Source organism: Trachypithecus francoisi, unplaced genomic scaffold (genome assembly GCF_009764315.1).
Source record: "Trachypithecus francoisi isolate TF-2019V2 unplaced genomic scaffold, Tfra_2.0 Lachesis_group12, whole genome shotgun sequence".
NCBI lineage: Eukaryota > Metazoa > Chordata > Mammalia > Primates > Cercopithecidae > Trachypithecus > Trachypithecus francoisi.
In genome coordinates, this window is record NW_022681457.1 from 99,043,682 (window position 1) to 99,058,291 (window position 14,610).

General features: G+C 52.6%; 1 protein-coding gene across 1 annotated transcript; it reads left to right on the forward strand.

The window, feature by feature from the left end:
- The first annotated feature begins 132 nt into the window (after positions 1-132).
- On the forward strand, positions 133-13,029 carry PAQR7 (progestin and adipoQ receptor family member 7). The gene is made up of 3 exons (XM_033227714.1): positions 133-1,130; positions 6,430-6,529; positions 10,373-13,029. The coding sequence occupies exon 3, from the start codon at positions 10,395-10,397 to the stop codon at positions 11,433-11,435; it is 1,041 nt and encodes a 346-aa protein (XP_033083605.1). The 5' UTR covers positions 133-1,130; positions 6,430-6,529; positions 10,373-10,394; the 3' UTR covers positions 11,436-13,029.
- The last annotated feature ends 1,581 nt before the right edge of the window (positions 13,030-14,610 follow it).

Here is a 14,610-nt window from a genome sequence, read left to right on the forward strand (position 1 = left end):
ATTGCTTTATTTAATTCTTCTAACAGTGCTGGCAGATTGGTGGTATTATTTCTATTTTACAGTTAATAAACCTGTGGCCCAGAGAGAACACGGAGACTGTCCCAAGGTTCCATGGTGAGTTACGGGAGCTCGAGGACTGGGATCTTGGCATCGTGCTTAGGCACAACCGCCTCTCCCAGCGGTCTCAGAACTCCCTAAGGGCAGAGCGGCGTCTTCTCCTAGACTGTCTCCTCTTGGCCTCCCATCCGTCAGACTGTGTGCTCCCAAGAGCCATGAGAGTGGGGGTCTCCCCATTCTGCCTGTTCCAGGTCTTTGCATACTAGAGCAACGGGCAATCTGTGGCATTGTTGATCCAGTATTTACGGAGGGCCTGCTATGTGGAGGGATTCCTCACCCTTCAGGTGCTCCCAGACCTGGGAAGGTGTAACACCAGAGGATAGAGAGTGGGTGTTTGAATACAGGTCCAGACTGGGTGCACTCGGCTGGGCAGAGCTGCGGAAGCTGCCCGAGGGGCGGGTTTCGGGTGGGAACTTTAAGAAGCCAGGGGTGCCCAAGGAGGGGTTGGAGCTGCCCCAGCAGAGAAATGAAGGTGCGAACGCTGGGGCGTATCTCGAGCAGAGTGGCCTCGGGAGCGGGGGGGCGGAGTGCGCTGAGTGAGCGTGGGGGCCGGCCGGGCTCTAGCTGGGAAACTCAGCCACTCTCCTGCGGCCGCCCTCCCCAACCCTCCCAGGGTCAGCCGGGCCCAGAGCCGGAAGCTGCGCTTCCCGTCGTCCCGAAGTGCGAGAAGCGCGGCCGCAGCCCCGCGCCGAGGAGCCCCGGGAGTCCACTCCCGGGCCTCGGTCTCCCCATCTATGTGACGCCACAAGAAGTCCTGAGACGCCGCCTCAACGCGGCCGACCCCTCTCTCGCGCGTGCAACACGTGGGCCTGCCGGGGCAGAGCTGCTTGTGCGCAGCGGGCTAGGTGCGGGACGCTCGGCATCGCCCGGGCCCGGGGAGGCGGCTGCAGCCGGAGCGCCGGAGGCCGCCCGCCCTCCCCCGGCTTGGGGCGGGGCCGCTGCCCAGCCGCCCCTTTATCTGCCGGCTCCGCCGACCCGGCCGCTGCGGCCTTCCCAGCTCGGCTCCGGCTCAGGTACGGGGCTGCCAAGACGGGGAGGCCTGGCTGGCCGCAGACGAGGGTGCTCCTCACGGGGCGCGGCGGGGCTGCGGGGCTGGACGTGGGAAGGGCAGGGCTCCTCGGGGCAGGGGAGGACGCGGAGCCGGAGGGGAGCACCTGGGCTAAGGGAGAGCACGCCCGCCCGGGGAAGCAGCCAGCGGAGGGCGCAGGAAGGAGGAGCTCGCTGGATGGGGGCGTCTTGGGAAGGGTGGGAGGAACAGAAGGAGCACGACTGAGGAGGCTGCGGATGGGGGGCCTGAGAGCCTGTTTGCCCAGTGAGCAGGGAAGGGGAGCGCTGCTTGGGGAGAGTGAAGGATGGAGGGCAGGGAGTGGGCAGTGGCGTCTGGTCCGGGCAAGGCCGCTGCCTTCCTGGAGGAGGACAGTCAGGGAGCTCGCTGCTTTCTGGAGGGTGACTCTAGGTGAGACCGGGACAGGAAGGGGTGTGGGTGCCCAGAACCGCCTGATGTGAAGGATTCCCACTTAGGGATCCAGAAGCAGTGGGAATAGCACTGCTGGGGGCCAAGAGGGGCACTTGCTCCATGGGCCCAAGCAGCCTAGACACCTTGGGGGATGAGGGAGCCTCCCCGGTGTCAGGAGAGCCTGGGGGTTCCCCACACACAGTGTGGGAAGGGAAAAACCCACAGCACTTGCCTCAAGGCTGCAGGCTTTGAAGATCCCCAGAAATTTCCCTGTGGCAGCCCCTGGAGGAGGCCTGTGGGGCTAGGCCAAGGTAAGGCTTCCGAGTCTGAAGGGTTTGATGGATTCTGAGTCTGGCTGCTCCTGGGTGGACAGCCCAGGACCCCAAGTCTGAGCTCCTATCAGAGAGAGGGACCTAGCCTCTGGTCATGAGGCCTGTGGTACCTCTGGGTCTTCTTGTTGAGAGACTGCCCCTCTCCTGCCTTAGTTTCTCTGCCCAGAGGGTTCCTTGCTGGTCAGCAGTGAAGCTCAGGTCCTTTTTCTGTGCCCCATGCTGGGTGACTCGTTAGCTCACCCAACCTCTCTGGGCCTGAGAGATTCCCCCTCCTCAGAGCAGTTGTGAGTCTCAGCTCCACAGAATAATTTCTTTAAGAATTGTTTTTTCAGGCCAGCTGTGGGAGCTCACACTTATAATCCCAGTGCTTTGGGAGGCTGAGGTGACAGGATGGCTTAAGCCACGAGTTCAAGGTTGCAGTGAGCCAAGATGGTGCCACTGTACTCCAGCCTGGGGGACAGAGCATAGACCCTGTTCAAAAAAAAAAAGAAAAAGGCCGGGCGCCGTGGCTCACGCCTGTAATCCCAGCACTTTGGGAGGCCGAGACAGGCAGATCACCTGAAGTCGTCAGTTTGAGACCAGCCTGACCAACATGGAGAAACCCCGTCTCTACTAAAAATACAAAATTAGCCGGGCGTGGTGGTGAATGCCTGTAATCCCAGCTACTCAGGAGGCTGAGGCAGGAGAATCGCTTGAATCTGGGAGGCGGAGGTTGCAGTGAGCTGAGGTCACGCCATTGTACTTCAGCCTGGGCAACAAGAGCAAAACTTTGTCTCAAAAAAAAAAAAAAGGCCGGGCGCGGTGGCTCAAGCCTGTAATCCCAGCACTTTGGGAGGCCGAGACGGGTGGATCACGAGGTCAGGAGATCGAGACCATCCTGGCTAATACGGTGAAACCCCGTCTCTACTAAAAATACAAAAACTAGCCGGGCGAGGTGGCGGGTGCCTGTAGTCCCAGCTACTCGGGAGGCTGAGGCAGGAGAATGGCGGAAACCCGGGAGGCGGAGCTTGCAGTGAGCTGAGATCTGGCCACTGCACTCCAGTCTGGGCGACAGAGCGAGACTCCGCCTCAAAAAAAAAAAAAAAAAAAAAAAGCAATGAATGAGGCTGGGCACAGTGGCTCATGATTGTAAGCCCAGCACTTTGAGAGGCCAAGGCGGGAGGATTGCTCAAGCCCAGGAATTCAAGACCAGCCTGGGCAACATAGTGAGACCTTGTCTCTACACGTAATAAAAAAAATTAGCCAGGCATGGTATTGTGTGCCTGTGGTTAGGGCTACTCAGGAGGCTGAGGTGGGAGGATCGCTTGAGCCTGGGCAGTTGAGGCTGCAGTGATCGCTGCACTGCACTTCAGCCTGGTGACAGAGTGAGACTCTATCTCAAGAAAAGAAAGAATTACTTATTTCTTCTTTTTTTTTGAGACGGAGTCTCGCTCTGTCGCCCAGGCTGGAGTGCAGTGGCCGGATCTCAGCTCACTGCAAGCTCCGCCTTCCGGGTTTACGCCATTCTCCTGCCTCAGCCTCCAGAGTAGCTGGGACTACAGGCGCCTGCCACCTCGCCCGGCTAGTTGTTTTGTATTTTTTAGTAGAGACGGGGTTTCACCGTGTCAGCCAGGATGGTCTCGATCTCCTGACCTCGTGATCCGCCCGTCTCGGCCTCCCAAAGTGCTGGGATTACAGGCTTGAGCCACCGCGCCCGGCCAGAATTATTTATTTCATTCTGATCACATTTTCCAGTATACATGGAGGCCCCAAGTGCTAAAGTTACAAAAAAAACCAGTTTCTGTTCAGTTTTGGAAGACATGTAGGGACTTTTTCTTTAAACACTTTGGACCAAGTTGGGGAGTTAGCTTGCATTGAGGGAGGTGACCCAGTTGCTAAGAGACTGGGAGGCCAGCCAGGGATGAAAACTTTCTGTATAATCTGTGGTCACCAGTGGGTGCCTGGGAGTTGCCCATGCTGGACAAAGGGCAAGAGCACTGGTTTTGGAGTCAGATAGATGTGCTGTGCCCTCCCGCCTCCGGGGCTGGGCCTCCAGGTTGGCTGTGGATCCAGAGAGTTGTGAGGGAGAGGTAAAATGTGTGTGAAAGTTCTTGGTAAACAGCCAGCCACTATATATTATGAATGGTAGCACCTAATCTCATTAATGATATTTCAGGTGCCATATTGGGTCATCCTCACTAACCCTTCAAGAGGATTTTCCTCTGACAGCCCCAGTGTTAACATTGGTCTGGCCTTATTATTTGTATCTAATGGGGTTAGACTTTGCCTTCCATGCTGAGAAAAAGTTATCTTTAAGAGAATGTGCTGGAACAATCAGGGCCCAGAGAGGCAACAATGAATATTTTGCATGCCAAGGAGGCTAAAGACGAAGTGGAATTGTAACCAAATAATGCTTATAATAGGTGTTATTTAGCTGAGCTATAAGCTCCAGGAGGGCAGGGTATTAATATATTGAGGTGTTGGCTGGGCACTGTTGCTCACGCCTACAATCCCAACACTTTGGGAGACTGAGGTGGGAGGATGACTTGAGACCAAGAGTTCAAGACCAGCCCGGGCAATGTAGCAAGACCTTGTCTCTGCACATAATTTAAAAAAAATAGGCATGGTAGCATGCACCTGTGATCCCAACTACTCAAGAGGCTGAAGAAGGATCACCAGAGCTTGGGAGGTCGAGGCTGCAGTGAGCTGTGTTCACACCACTACGCTCCAGCCTGGGCGACAGAGCATGACCCTGTCTCAAAAAAAAAAAAAAAAAAATATCCTGCGGTGTTACCATTGGTATGAATTCCCTGGGCTGTTAGTTCTATGAGGGCAGTGGTTTAAGTGGCTCTGTCACTGAGGAAGCTCCAGTGCCTGGCACAGAGGAGGCCTAAAGTAAATATTCTTGGACTGTCCCAGGGCCTAAGGGCCCTTGGAAGTCACTGGTGAATTTACTCTTTCCTTTGACATTTGGAAAAACAGGGCCACGAGGGGAAGGGACTTGTCCAAGGTCACACAGGGATTGAGTGGCTGAGTCAGGATGAGAATCCCACAGAAACAGCAGGGCCAGCACTGTGCCAGAGCCAACACCTGGCATCCATGGCTTTGTTTTGCTTCCACAGGAGCCCAAGAGGCAGCTATTTTAATCCTCTGATTCCAAAGAGGAAACAAGCTCAGAGAGGTTGAGGGACTCTTGCAGAATCACACAGCAGGTGAATTCCAGACCCGAAATTTCATCCTCATATAAAAATGAGGCTTCTGGCCTCTCTTGAAACAGCCTGCTGGAGATTAGTGGAGGATGTCCACCCCTGGGGCAGCAGCCTTCTCCAGTTCTCCAGGCTCACCACCTGGCTGGCTTCCCTCCAGGCTGGATCTTCCTAGGCCCCATGGGCATTTGTGTGGGTGAGCCCGTCGGGGCAGGGAGCCTGTCTGCTTCATTTTCTGTGTGCCCCAACACATAGAATGCCTGGGTAGCATCGAGGCTGGCATATAGTAAGCACTGAGTGAAATCTGTGAGGCTCTCCCTCTCCATAAGCCCATTTTCCAGCACATCCCTGCAGCCTGGTCTGTTTTGCCCCAGGGGTGTTATGGGAACCTTTGACAGTGTGTATCCTTGGAGAGCAGGCTGGGGCCGGCAAGCCTTGGTTAAGGAGGGAGGTGAGCAGGGCTGACCCTGAGTTGAGGAATATGAATTGGGAGGGGTGGGGAAGTGGAGGGGAGGGGAAGGGAGGAAGGAAGGAGTGGCTTAGACTGACAGAGGCATTCCCACTGGAGCCCTGGAGATCGCACTTCTGAGGTTTAGCCAACCCAGAAGCCTCCCAAACCTTCTGTAAGACATGTCCAGGCCAGACCGCGTGCCATTTGGATCACCTGCTAATTCGGTTCACCCTCTTGTGCCCTCCTGCTCTCCAGGGCTGAGCTGCTGGAGTTGAGGCCCCTTCCCCTGGGGCTGTCACTTCTTGGCTATGTCTCTTGGGCCTGTGGGTAAGCACCAATTTTCAGGGCTCTGTGAATTCAGAACAGTTACTCTGAATGGTCTTTGCTAAGAGCAGTTTAATGATTAAGTAAGGTCAGTGTCCTTGGAAGTCCAAACTCTAGCCAAATTTCCCTAGTCTGTACCCCCAGGGATAAGGTAAATGTTTAAGAACACAGTGAAATTCCTGAGGCCCCCAAATCCAATGGAACTAGCTGTTGAGGGCTAAAAGAAGACAGTTTTTTAGAAAACTCCAAGCAAATCTCTCAGGCTGGGGATATTTCAAAGACTACTACTATTATTAATAATAATTGCAATCATTTGTTGAGTCCCTAAATGAAGCCAAAACTTTGTTCTATTAAATTTAATATTTACAGCAACCTGAGGTAGATAATGTTGTCATTCCCACGAGAGAGCTAAGAATCAGAGAAGGTGAGTCACTTGTCTAAGGTCACACAACTAGCATGTTTGGAATCAGGAGTCAAACCTGGTTTGTCTGAATCTGAAGTCCATCTCTGTGCGCTTTTATAGTGTCTTCTTTTTCCTTTATTCCTAACCTCCTTCCATTCTAGTTCCCACTGAGTAGTGGACAGGAGCCACCGAAGTTTGCCTGACGCCATCAACCAGGCCCTAGTCACCTGGCTTTGCCTTTGCCTTGCTGTGTGATCTCAGGTAAGTCAAACTTTTCAGCTGGCCCTCGGTTTCCCCATAAGTCTCATGCAGAGGTGAATGGTGAGCTGCTTGCTGCAGCAGAGGCCTGGCTAGGAAGGCACACAGTGTAGCATGGATTTCCCCACTATGGGAGTGGTGAAGCGGAAGAGGAGAGGTGTGGGAGGTTGTCTTTAGCCCCACCCTCTGGTGACATCACACAAGATACCCCCAGTCCCTGGAAGCCCCACCCCTAGTGCACCTCATCTGTGGAAGTGCTCAGCATCTGGTGAATTTGCCCAGTCCCACAGTAGAGGTCACCAGCTCCCAGGCTTGAGAGAAACCCCCAGGTACCCAGTGTAATTTGCCAGACTTGGAGGGGCCTATGGAGGTGAGTTGGGCTGAGCTGCCTGAATAGACAGGGCCCAGCAGCCTGGTGGGCACATGACTCAGAGGCTGACCACTCAGAGGATGCCCTGATGGTGCCCTCTGGATACCCATCCTCATCCTGCTGGCTCAGGCTTGACCCCTGCCCCTGCTTTTTCCTTTCCCCTAGATCAGAGTCCCTTTCCATGGAGTCAGGAGGTGGAAACTAATTCTGAAAACAGAACTATTTAGATGGAGTGAGGCTTCTAGCTGAGGTCTAAAGAAAACAGGGTGGCGGGGCCTCTGTCATCCTAGCATGTTGCCTCCAGGTTTTGTCCATAGGGCCCATTATGTCTGGCGGAGAGAGGTGTAAGGGAGCGCTGTCACTAAGCTAAGGAAGTGGCTGTGAGCCAGGGCCTCCCTGGAGAATATCGGGAGCAAGCGGGTAGCTAGCAACTTAGGGAGACTGAATTGCTAGAAGCCTAAGAAAGTAATTTATAAGAAAGGGCCTGGTTGCCTGCTTTAGACCAGGATTTTGCAAAATTATTCTGTAGGATGCAGACAAGGGTGCCTGGAGCAGGGCAACAGCCGTGTCTGCAAGCATCTACAGACCAGTCCTGGCTCTCCCTCCTCCCTCCCCCATCCTCCTACCTTGGGTAAGGAGCTTTTTTTTGGCTTTTTTTTTTTTTTTTTTTTTTGAGAGAGCCTCACTCTGTTGCTCAGGCTAGAGTGCAGTGTCATGATCTCGGCTCACTGCAATCTCAGCTCCCCAGGCTCAAGTGATTCTCCTGCCTCAGCCTCCTGAGTAGCTGGAATTACAAGCATGCACCACCATGCCCGGCTAACTTTTGTATTTTTGGTACACATGGGGTTTCACCATGTTGGCCAGGCTGGTCTCAAACTCCTGACCCCAGGTGATCCGCCCACCTCAGCCTCCCATTGTGCTGGGATTATAGGTGTGAGCCACTGTGCCCAGCTGGGAGCTTTTAACTTCTCTGAATTTCATTATTCACAACAACAAAATGGGCAGAATAGTACCTACCTCACAGGCAAGTTATGAGAGTTAATTGCAACAGGACTGTAAAGAGTGGGCATATAGTAAACACTTTCTGCATTGCAACCGGCTTTTTTTTTTTTTTTCTTGAGGTGGAGTCTCACTTTGTTGCCCAGGCTTGAGTGCAGTGGTGCAATCTTGGCTCCCTGCAACCTCTGCCTCCCAGGTTCAAGCCATTCTCCTGCCTCAGCTTCCCAAGTAGCTGGGACTACAGGTGGCCGCCACCACGCCCAGCAAATTTTTGTATTTTTAGTAGAGACAGGGTTTCACCATGTTGGCCAGAATGGTCTCAATCTCTTGACCTCGTGATCCGCCTGCCTTGGCCTCCCAAAGTGCTGGGATTACAGACATAAACCACCACGCCCAGCCTCAGCTGGCTTTGTAATTATTACTAGGGAAAGAATCCATGGTCACATAAGCTTGGCAAATGTTGATTCAACAAAGCTAAGCTGACTTCTTCTTCACTGCAGGACTTCTTGGAGCTTTTTTTTTTTTTTTTTTTTGAGACAAGAGTTGCTGGAGTGCAGTGGCACAATCTTGGCTCCCAGCAACCTCCGCCTCTGAGGCTCAAGGGATCTTCCTGCCTCAGCTTCCCAAGTATCTGGGACTACAGGTACACACCACCACAGCTGGCTAATTTTTGTATTTAGAGACGGGGTTTTACCATGTTGCCCAAGCTGGTTTCGAACTCCTGATTGCAAGTGATCTGCCTGCCTTGGCCTCCCAAAGTGCTGGGATTACAGGCATGAGCCATCGTGTCCAGCCCTTCTAAGAGTCTTTAATGTGCTGTTATATCTTGGGAAGTTCCAAGAGTGGGATATGGAGCACAGGACTGGACTTATCAGATCACAAGCACCCAGGAGCTAGGTGTCCACAAGGCACAGCCATCGCCATCATTCGCTGGTCTTTGACGCAATAGTGGAATAGAAACCTTGCTGGGTGGGAGGACTCTGGGGAAGGCCTTCCAGTTTCTGGGTTCTGCTTTCCTAATTGTAAAACAAGAGAGCTGCACAAGATGCTTTCAGAGGTCTTTTCTGGCCCTCCAAGGTTCTCAGTTGGGAAGACAAAGTTGTGGACAAGAGTAGGGGCCAGATTGTTGAGGTTGAAGCCATCTCTTGGGGAGATGGAGAAATCCAGTACTGGCTCCCCAACCAGTAAGGCTGGCCAATGGGGGTCTTGTGGTCTGGATGGAAGTGGCCCCATTAATTAGTGCAGCAGTAATGTCTGCTTCCCAAATCTGCCCTGTGCCAGGCTTGCTGGGGAATAGAAGAGTCCTGCACATGCCTGTTGTCCTAAGTAGCAGCCCTTGTGCAGCAGTGTAAAAACTCCTGCTTCCCCACTGGACTAGGAAAGGCTGGGGAGCAGGGCTGATGCCAGAATCCTAATGCAGGAGAAGCTTAGGAATGCAAATCAGGCTCCGGAGATGTGGGCTTGGGGGGTTGGGATCGTCTTGATGCTGCCCTTGCATATAGCAAGCACCCTGCATTTACTTGGACTGCGTGTGACTTATTTGATTGGTTTTGGGGGTGATCACAGTGCCTCTGGGGGCAGAGAACATGAATGCTTTATCCTGCCTGAATCTCTTTTCCTTGTGTGGTGACTGGTGCAAAGGTAGTCACAATAAATATCTGATGAACCTGAACACTGAGTCCGATAAGTAAGCTTGGAGGGAATTTATTTGGCGGGCAGGGAGGGATTGTCTGGCAGATTTTTCAATAAATGTTTGAGTTAATGAGTGACACAGTGAATGATGGTAAGTCTGAAGTTTGTAATTGAAGCCAGGTAAAACAGTATATAATTAGGAAATGATGAATAGCCCTTGCCACCTTGTGTTGCAAAGTGCAGTTTAGGGTAGTGATTAAGAGCACAGTGGCTCACACTTGTAATCCCAGCACTTTGGGAGGCCGAGTGGGAGGATCGCTTGAGGCCAGGAGTTCGAGACCAGCCTGGGCAACAAAGTGAGACCCTGACTCCACAATAAAGTAAAAATAAATTTTAAAAAATCAGCTGGGCATGGGAACATGCGCCTGTGGCCCCAGCCACTTGGGGGCTGATAGGAGGATTGCTTGAGTCCATGAGGTCATGTGTTTCACATGGCCAGATCTGTTCTTTAGGAGAGAAAACAGCTGGTGCTGCTGTGTAGAGCCTGGAACGGAAAGGAAATTAACAAGGCAGGGAGCCTTATTAATTAATACATTCCTTAGACATTTATTGAGCACCTACTATGTGTCAGGCACTGTTCTAGATACCTGGGATATATCAGGGATCCTTGCTCTCATGAGGTCAGATATGGGAATTCCATAGGACCAGTCTTCTCTTCTTAAACCCAGTGTAAGGATAAGACCGCTGGGGAGGAGGGAGTAGGATTTGGACATCAGAGCCCCCCAGCTGCTGCTCATGGGGGTGAGGACACCAGGCCCCTGACTTTGCTCTGGTCTCTCTCCCAGCTCCCTGCCAAGGCCCACAGCCATGGCCATGGCCCAGAAGCTGAGCCACCTCCTGCCCAGTCTGCGGCAGGTCATCCAGGAGCCTCAGCTATCTCTGCAGCCAGAGCCTGTCTTCACCGTGGACCGAGCTGAGGTGCCACCGCTCTTCTGGAAGCCTTACATCTATGCGGGCTACCGGCCGCTGCATCAGACCTGGCGCTTCTACTTCCGCACACTGTTCCAGCAGCACAACGAGGCGGTGAATGTCTGGACCCACCTGCTGGCGGCCCTGGTGCTGCTGCTGCGGCTGGCCCTCTTTGTGGAGACTGTGGACTTCTGGGGAGACCCACACGCCCTGCCCCTCTTCATCATTGTCCTTGCCTCTTTCACCTATCTCTCCTTCAGTGCCTTGGCTCATCTCCTGCAGGCCAAGTCCGAGTTCTGGCATTACAGCTTCTTCTTCCTGGACTACGTGGGGGTGGCCGTGTACCAGTTTGGCAGTGCCTTGGCACACTTCTACTATGCTATCGAACCCTCCTGGCATGCCCAGGTGCAGGCCATTTTTCTGCCCATGGCTGCCTTTCTCGCCTGGCTTTCCTGCACTGGCTCCTGCTATAACAAGTACATCCAGAAACCAGGCCTGCTGGGCCGCACATGCCAGGAAGTGCCCTCTGCCCTGGCCTACGCACTGGACATCAGTCCTGTGGTGCATCGTATCTTCGTGTCCTCCGACCCCGCCATGGATGACCCAGCTCTTCTCTACCACAAGTGCCAGGTGGTCTTCTTTCTGCTGGCTGCTGCCTTCTTCTCTACCTTCATGCCCGAGCGCTGGTTCCCTGGCAGCTGCCATGTCTTCGGGCAGGGCCACCAACTTTTCCACATCTTCTTGGTGCTGTGTACGCTGGCTCAGCTGGAGGCTGTGGCACTGGACTATGAGGCCCGACGGCCCATCTATGAGCCTCTGCACACGCACTGGCCTCACAACTTTTCTGGTCTCTTCCTGCTCACGGTGGGCAGCAGCGTCCTCACTGCGTTCCTCCTGAGCCAGCTGGTACAGCGCAAACTTGATCAGAAGACCAAGTGAAGGGGGGTGGCATCTAGTAGGGAGGGAGGTATTGTGGGGGGACAGGGGTCTGGGCTTGGCTCCAGGTGGGAACAAGTCCTGGTAAAGTTGTGTGTGTCTGGCCCACAGTGACTCTCTGTGCACGACTCAACTCAAGGGCGTCACTGGCCAATTCTTGGATTTAGGGATTGGCTGGGAGTTGCTGGGGTCCACTTCAGGGCCTGCCTCAGCTCCTTGTCCAGGGAGCGGGAAAGAGTTAAAGGTGTGAGCCACTCCAGCTTGCCCCTCCACTGCCACTCACTGGGGTGAGGCTGGGGATCAGCTTGATGAGGATTGGGGCTTCTAGATTGTCTAGGCAGGAGGTGAGACTTAGGCTAGAGTCAGATTTGAGCTGAGCCAGGGTAGGCCTTGGCAACCCACTTCTACTCAGATTTCCTTGCTGGATGCGGAAGGGGCAGGCCCAAAATATATGCAGGATCTTACTGTCCGTTGAAGCCCAGCCACAAGTGTTGGTGCTGCAGAGAGACCCCAAAGGTAGTAGATTGTGCCAGATAGAAATGGGTCCCATCCAGTGCTTCATACCCCTTCAGTCACCATCCCAGACAGTGAGCCCCAGATCTTCTAGCTCTGGCTTCTGTGTCCCACACAGCCTGTTTCCAGCGTCTTTCCTGGTTCCCTTGTTAAGGATTCATTTATCCATTCAGTGTTGAATGGATAAATGGCCTGGGCCTCTGCTCAGAGGCAGGTCACCGCTGGGCCCTGTGGATCAATGCAAGATGACAAAGACTTTTTTTTTTTTTTTTGAGAAGGAGTTTCGCTCTTGTTGGCTAGGCTGGAGTGCAGTGGTGCAGTATCGGCTCACTGCAACCTCTGCCTCCCGGGTTCAAGTGATTTTCCTGCCTCAGCCTCCCGAGTAGCTGGAATTACAGGCATGTGCCACCATGCCTGGCTAATTTTCTGTATTTTTAGTAGAGATGGGGTTTCTCCATGTTGGTCAGGCTGGTCTCGAACTCCTGACATCAGGTGATCCGCCCGCCTTGGCCTCCCAAAGTGCTGGGATTACAGGCATGAGCCATCGTGCCTGGCCGACAAAGGCTTTGATACCAGAATGAACTGTCAAGAGAAGTGCTGAGGAGGGATTAACCTGTGCTGCCTGGGACCCTCAGGGTCTTGGGTTGGGGAGTGTGAATAGGAGTTTGCAGATGGAGAATAGGAAGGGCATTCCAGGCAGAGGGAAACTTGTGCAGAGACCCAGAGGTGCGGAAGGAAAAGTGGGGCTGGGGGCTGGGGTGGTCTGGATTATGGCCTGGATGCAATAAAGTGACTGTGACAGTAGCTGCCTCTTTGTTTTTTGTCTCCTGTTCAGGGAGGGGCCCCTGCTCACATTACTGGAGGAGGTTTTCGGAGGAAGCTGGGGCCCCTGGGAGTGGACATAGGGTGGAGGGAGCAGTTCTTGTTTTATCTTTGCTGGGGGATGGGGTTGGGGCCTTATATACCATATCTATATATACAAAATTTGTTTGATAAGGGAGTAGGGGACAGTTTTATTACTAAAGTTCTAGAAGTAGTTAAAATAATGTGTTTAAAATATATATAATCCCACTTTATAATCTGACAAAGACTTTTGTTCGTTCTTCAATTAAGGAGGGTTTTCTTTGTTTTTACTGGAGGGGGCAGAGGCATGCACACTCCACCATGCATATTGAGCCCCCTCGCATGCGCACCAAAGGAGTATGTTATGTTAACTTTTATAATAGTGCTTTTTCCATAGTACACAGCAATATATATACAATGAAGGAAAATTGGGAAGATAAGAAAACCCAAATTAATTAGAAATTTCACTTCACTGCTAAAATATCGTGGGGGACCTTACGAAATACACACACGTAAAATATGTGTATATAAATATTTTGATATAGGCCAGGTGCAGTGGCTCACGCCTGTAATCCCAGCACTTTGGGAGGCTGAGGCAGGCGGATCAGCTGAGGGCAGGAGTTTGAGACCAGTCTGGCCAATATGGCGAAAATCCATCTCTACTAAAAACACAAAATTAGCCAGGTGTGGTGGTGCACACCTATAGTCCCAGCTACTTGGAAGGCTGAGGTGGGAGGATCACGTGACCCCAGGAAGTTGAGGTTGCAGTGAGCCCAGATTGTGCCTGGGTGACAAAGCGAAATGGCTCTGTCCACAGTGAAGACAGGCTCTGGCTGCAGAGATGGGTGAGGCTCCTGGCTGACCTGCTGCAGACTGGGCAAGAGGTGGCTGAGCTTCTGATCCTCCCCCCGCCAAAAAAAATTAAAAATTTTTTGACCGGGCACGGTAGCTCACGCCTGTAATCCCAGCACTTTGGGAGGCCAAGGCGGGCGGATCACGAGGTCAGGAGTTCGAGACCAGCCTGGCCAATATGGTGAAACCCCATCTCTACTAAAAATACAAAAATTAGCTGGGTGTGGTGGCGTGTGCCTGTACTTCCAGTTACTAGGGAGGCTGAGGCGGAAGAATGGCTTGAACCCAGGAGGCGGGGCTGCAGTGAGCTGAGATCCTGCCACTGCACTCCAGCCTGAGTGACAGTGAAACTCCGTCTCAAAAAAATTTGTTTTTTATATATATACAATATGTAAAAATTACATATAATATACATATATTCCATCTATGTAGATTGTGGTTAGGGACGGAAGGATGGGTGGAGTGCCAGCATTTTTGCATTTCCAAGGGGTTTTCTGAATTCACAAAGTACTTTCACAAACCTCATTTGATCCTCTTTTAAAATCCAAGACACAGTAAACAGTGAAAGCAGGACTGAAAGCTAGTTTTGGACCCCAAATTTTAACCTCTTCAAAATCCTCTTCCATGTGGCTTCGTAGTTACGCTTACATTAAAAAAAAAAAAATTACCAAAGACCACTTAGGGCGAGGACCCCTGGTCTGGAGTCTACGGGCCTGATCTCGTATCAGCCGCTTCCTTCTTGGGGTGATCGCGAAGATTCAGCGATGACACGAACAAATTCCTAAGCCCGGGGTAGTTATTATATTTACTGTAAGAAGTTTTCAATGCAGCAAAAAGAAAATGTACGTTTCTGAGGCTGTCGAGAACCGTTCACACAGCAGTTTCCGAAATCCGCTCTTGAATGAACAGATCAGAAAGAAAACGCACTCCTCGGCGCAGGGAAAGGCGCCGCAAGCACTCAAGGACGCGC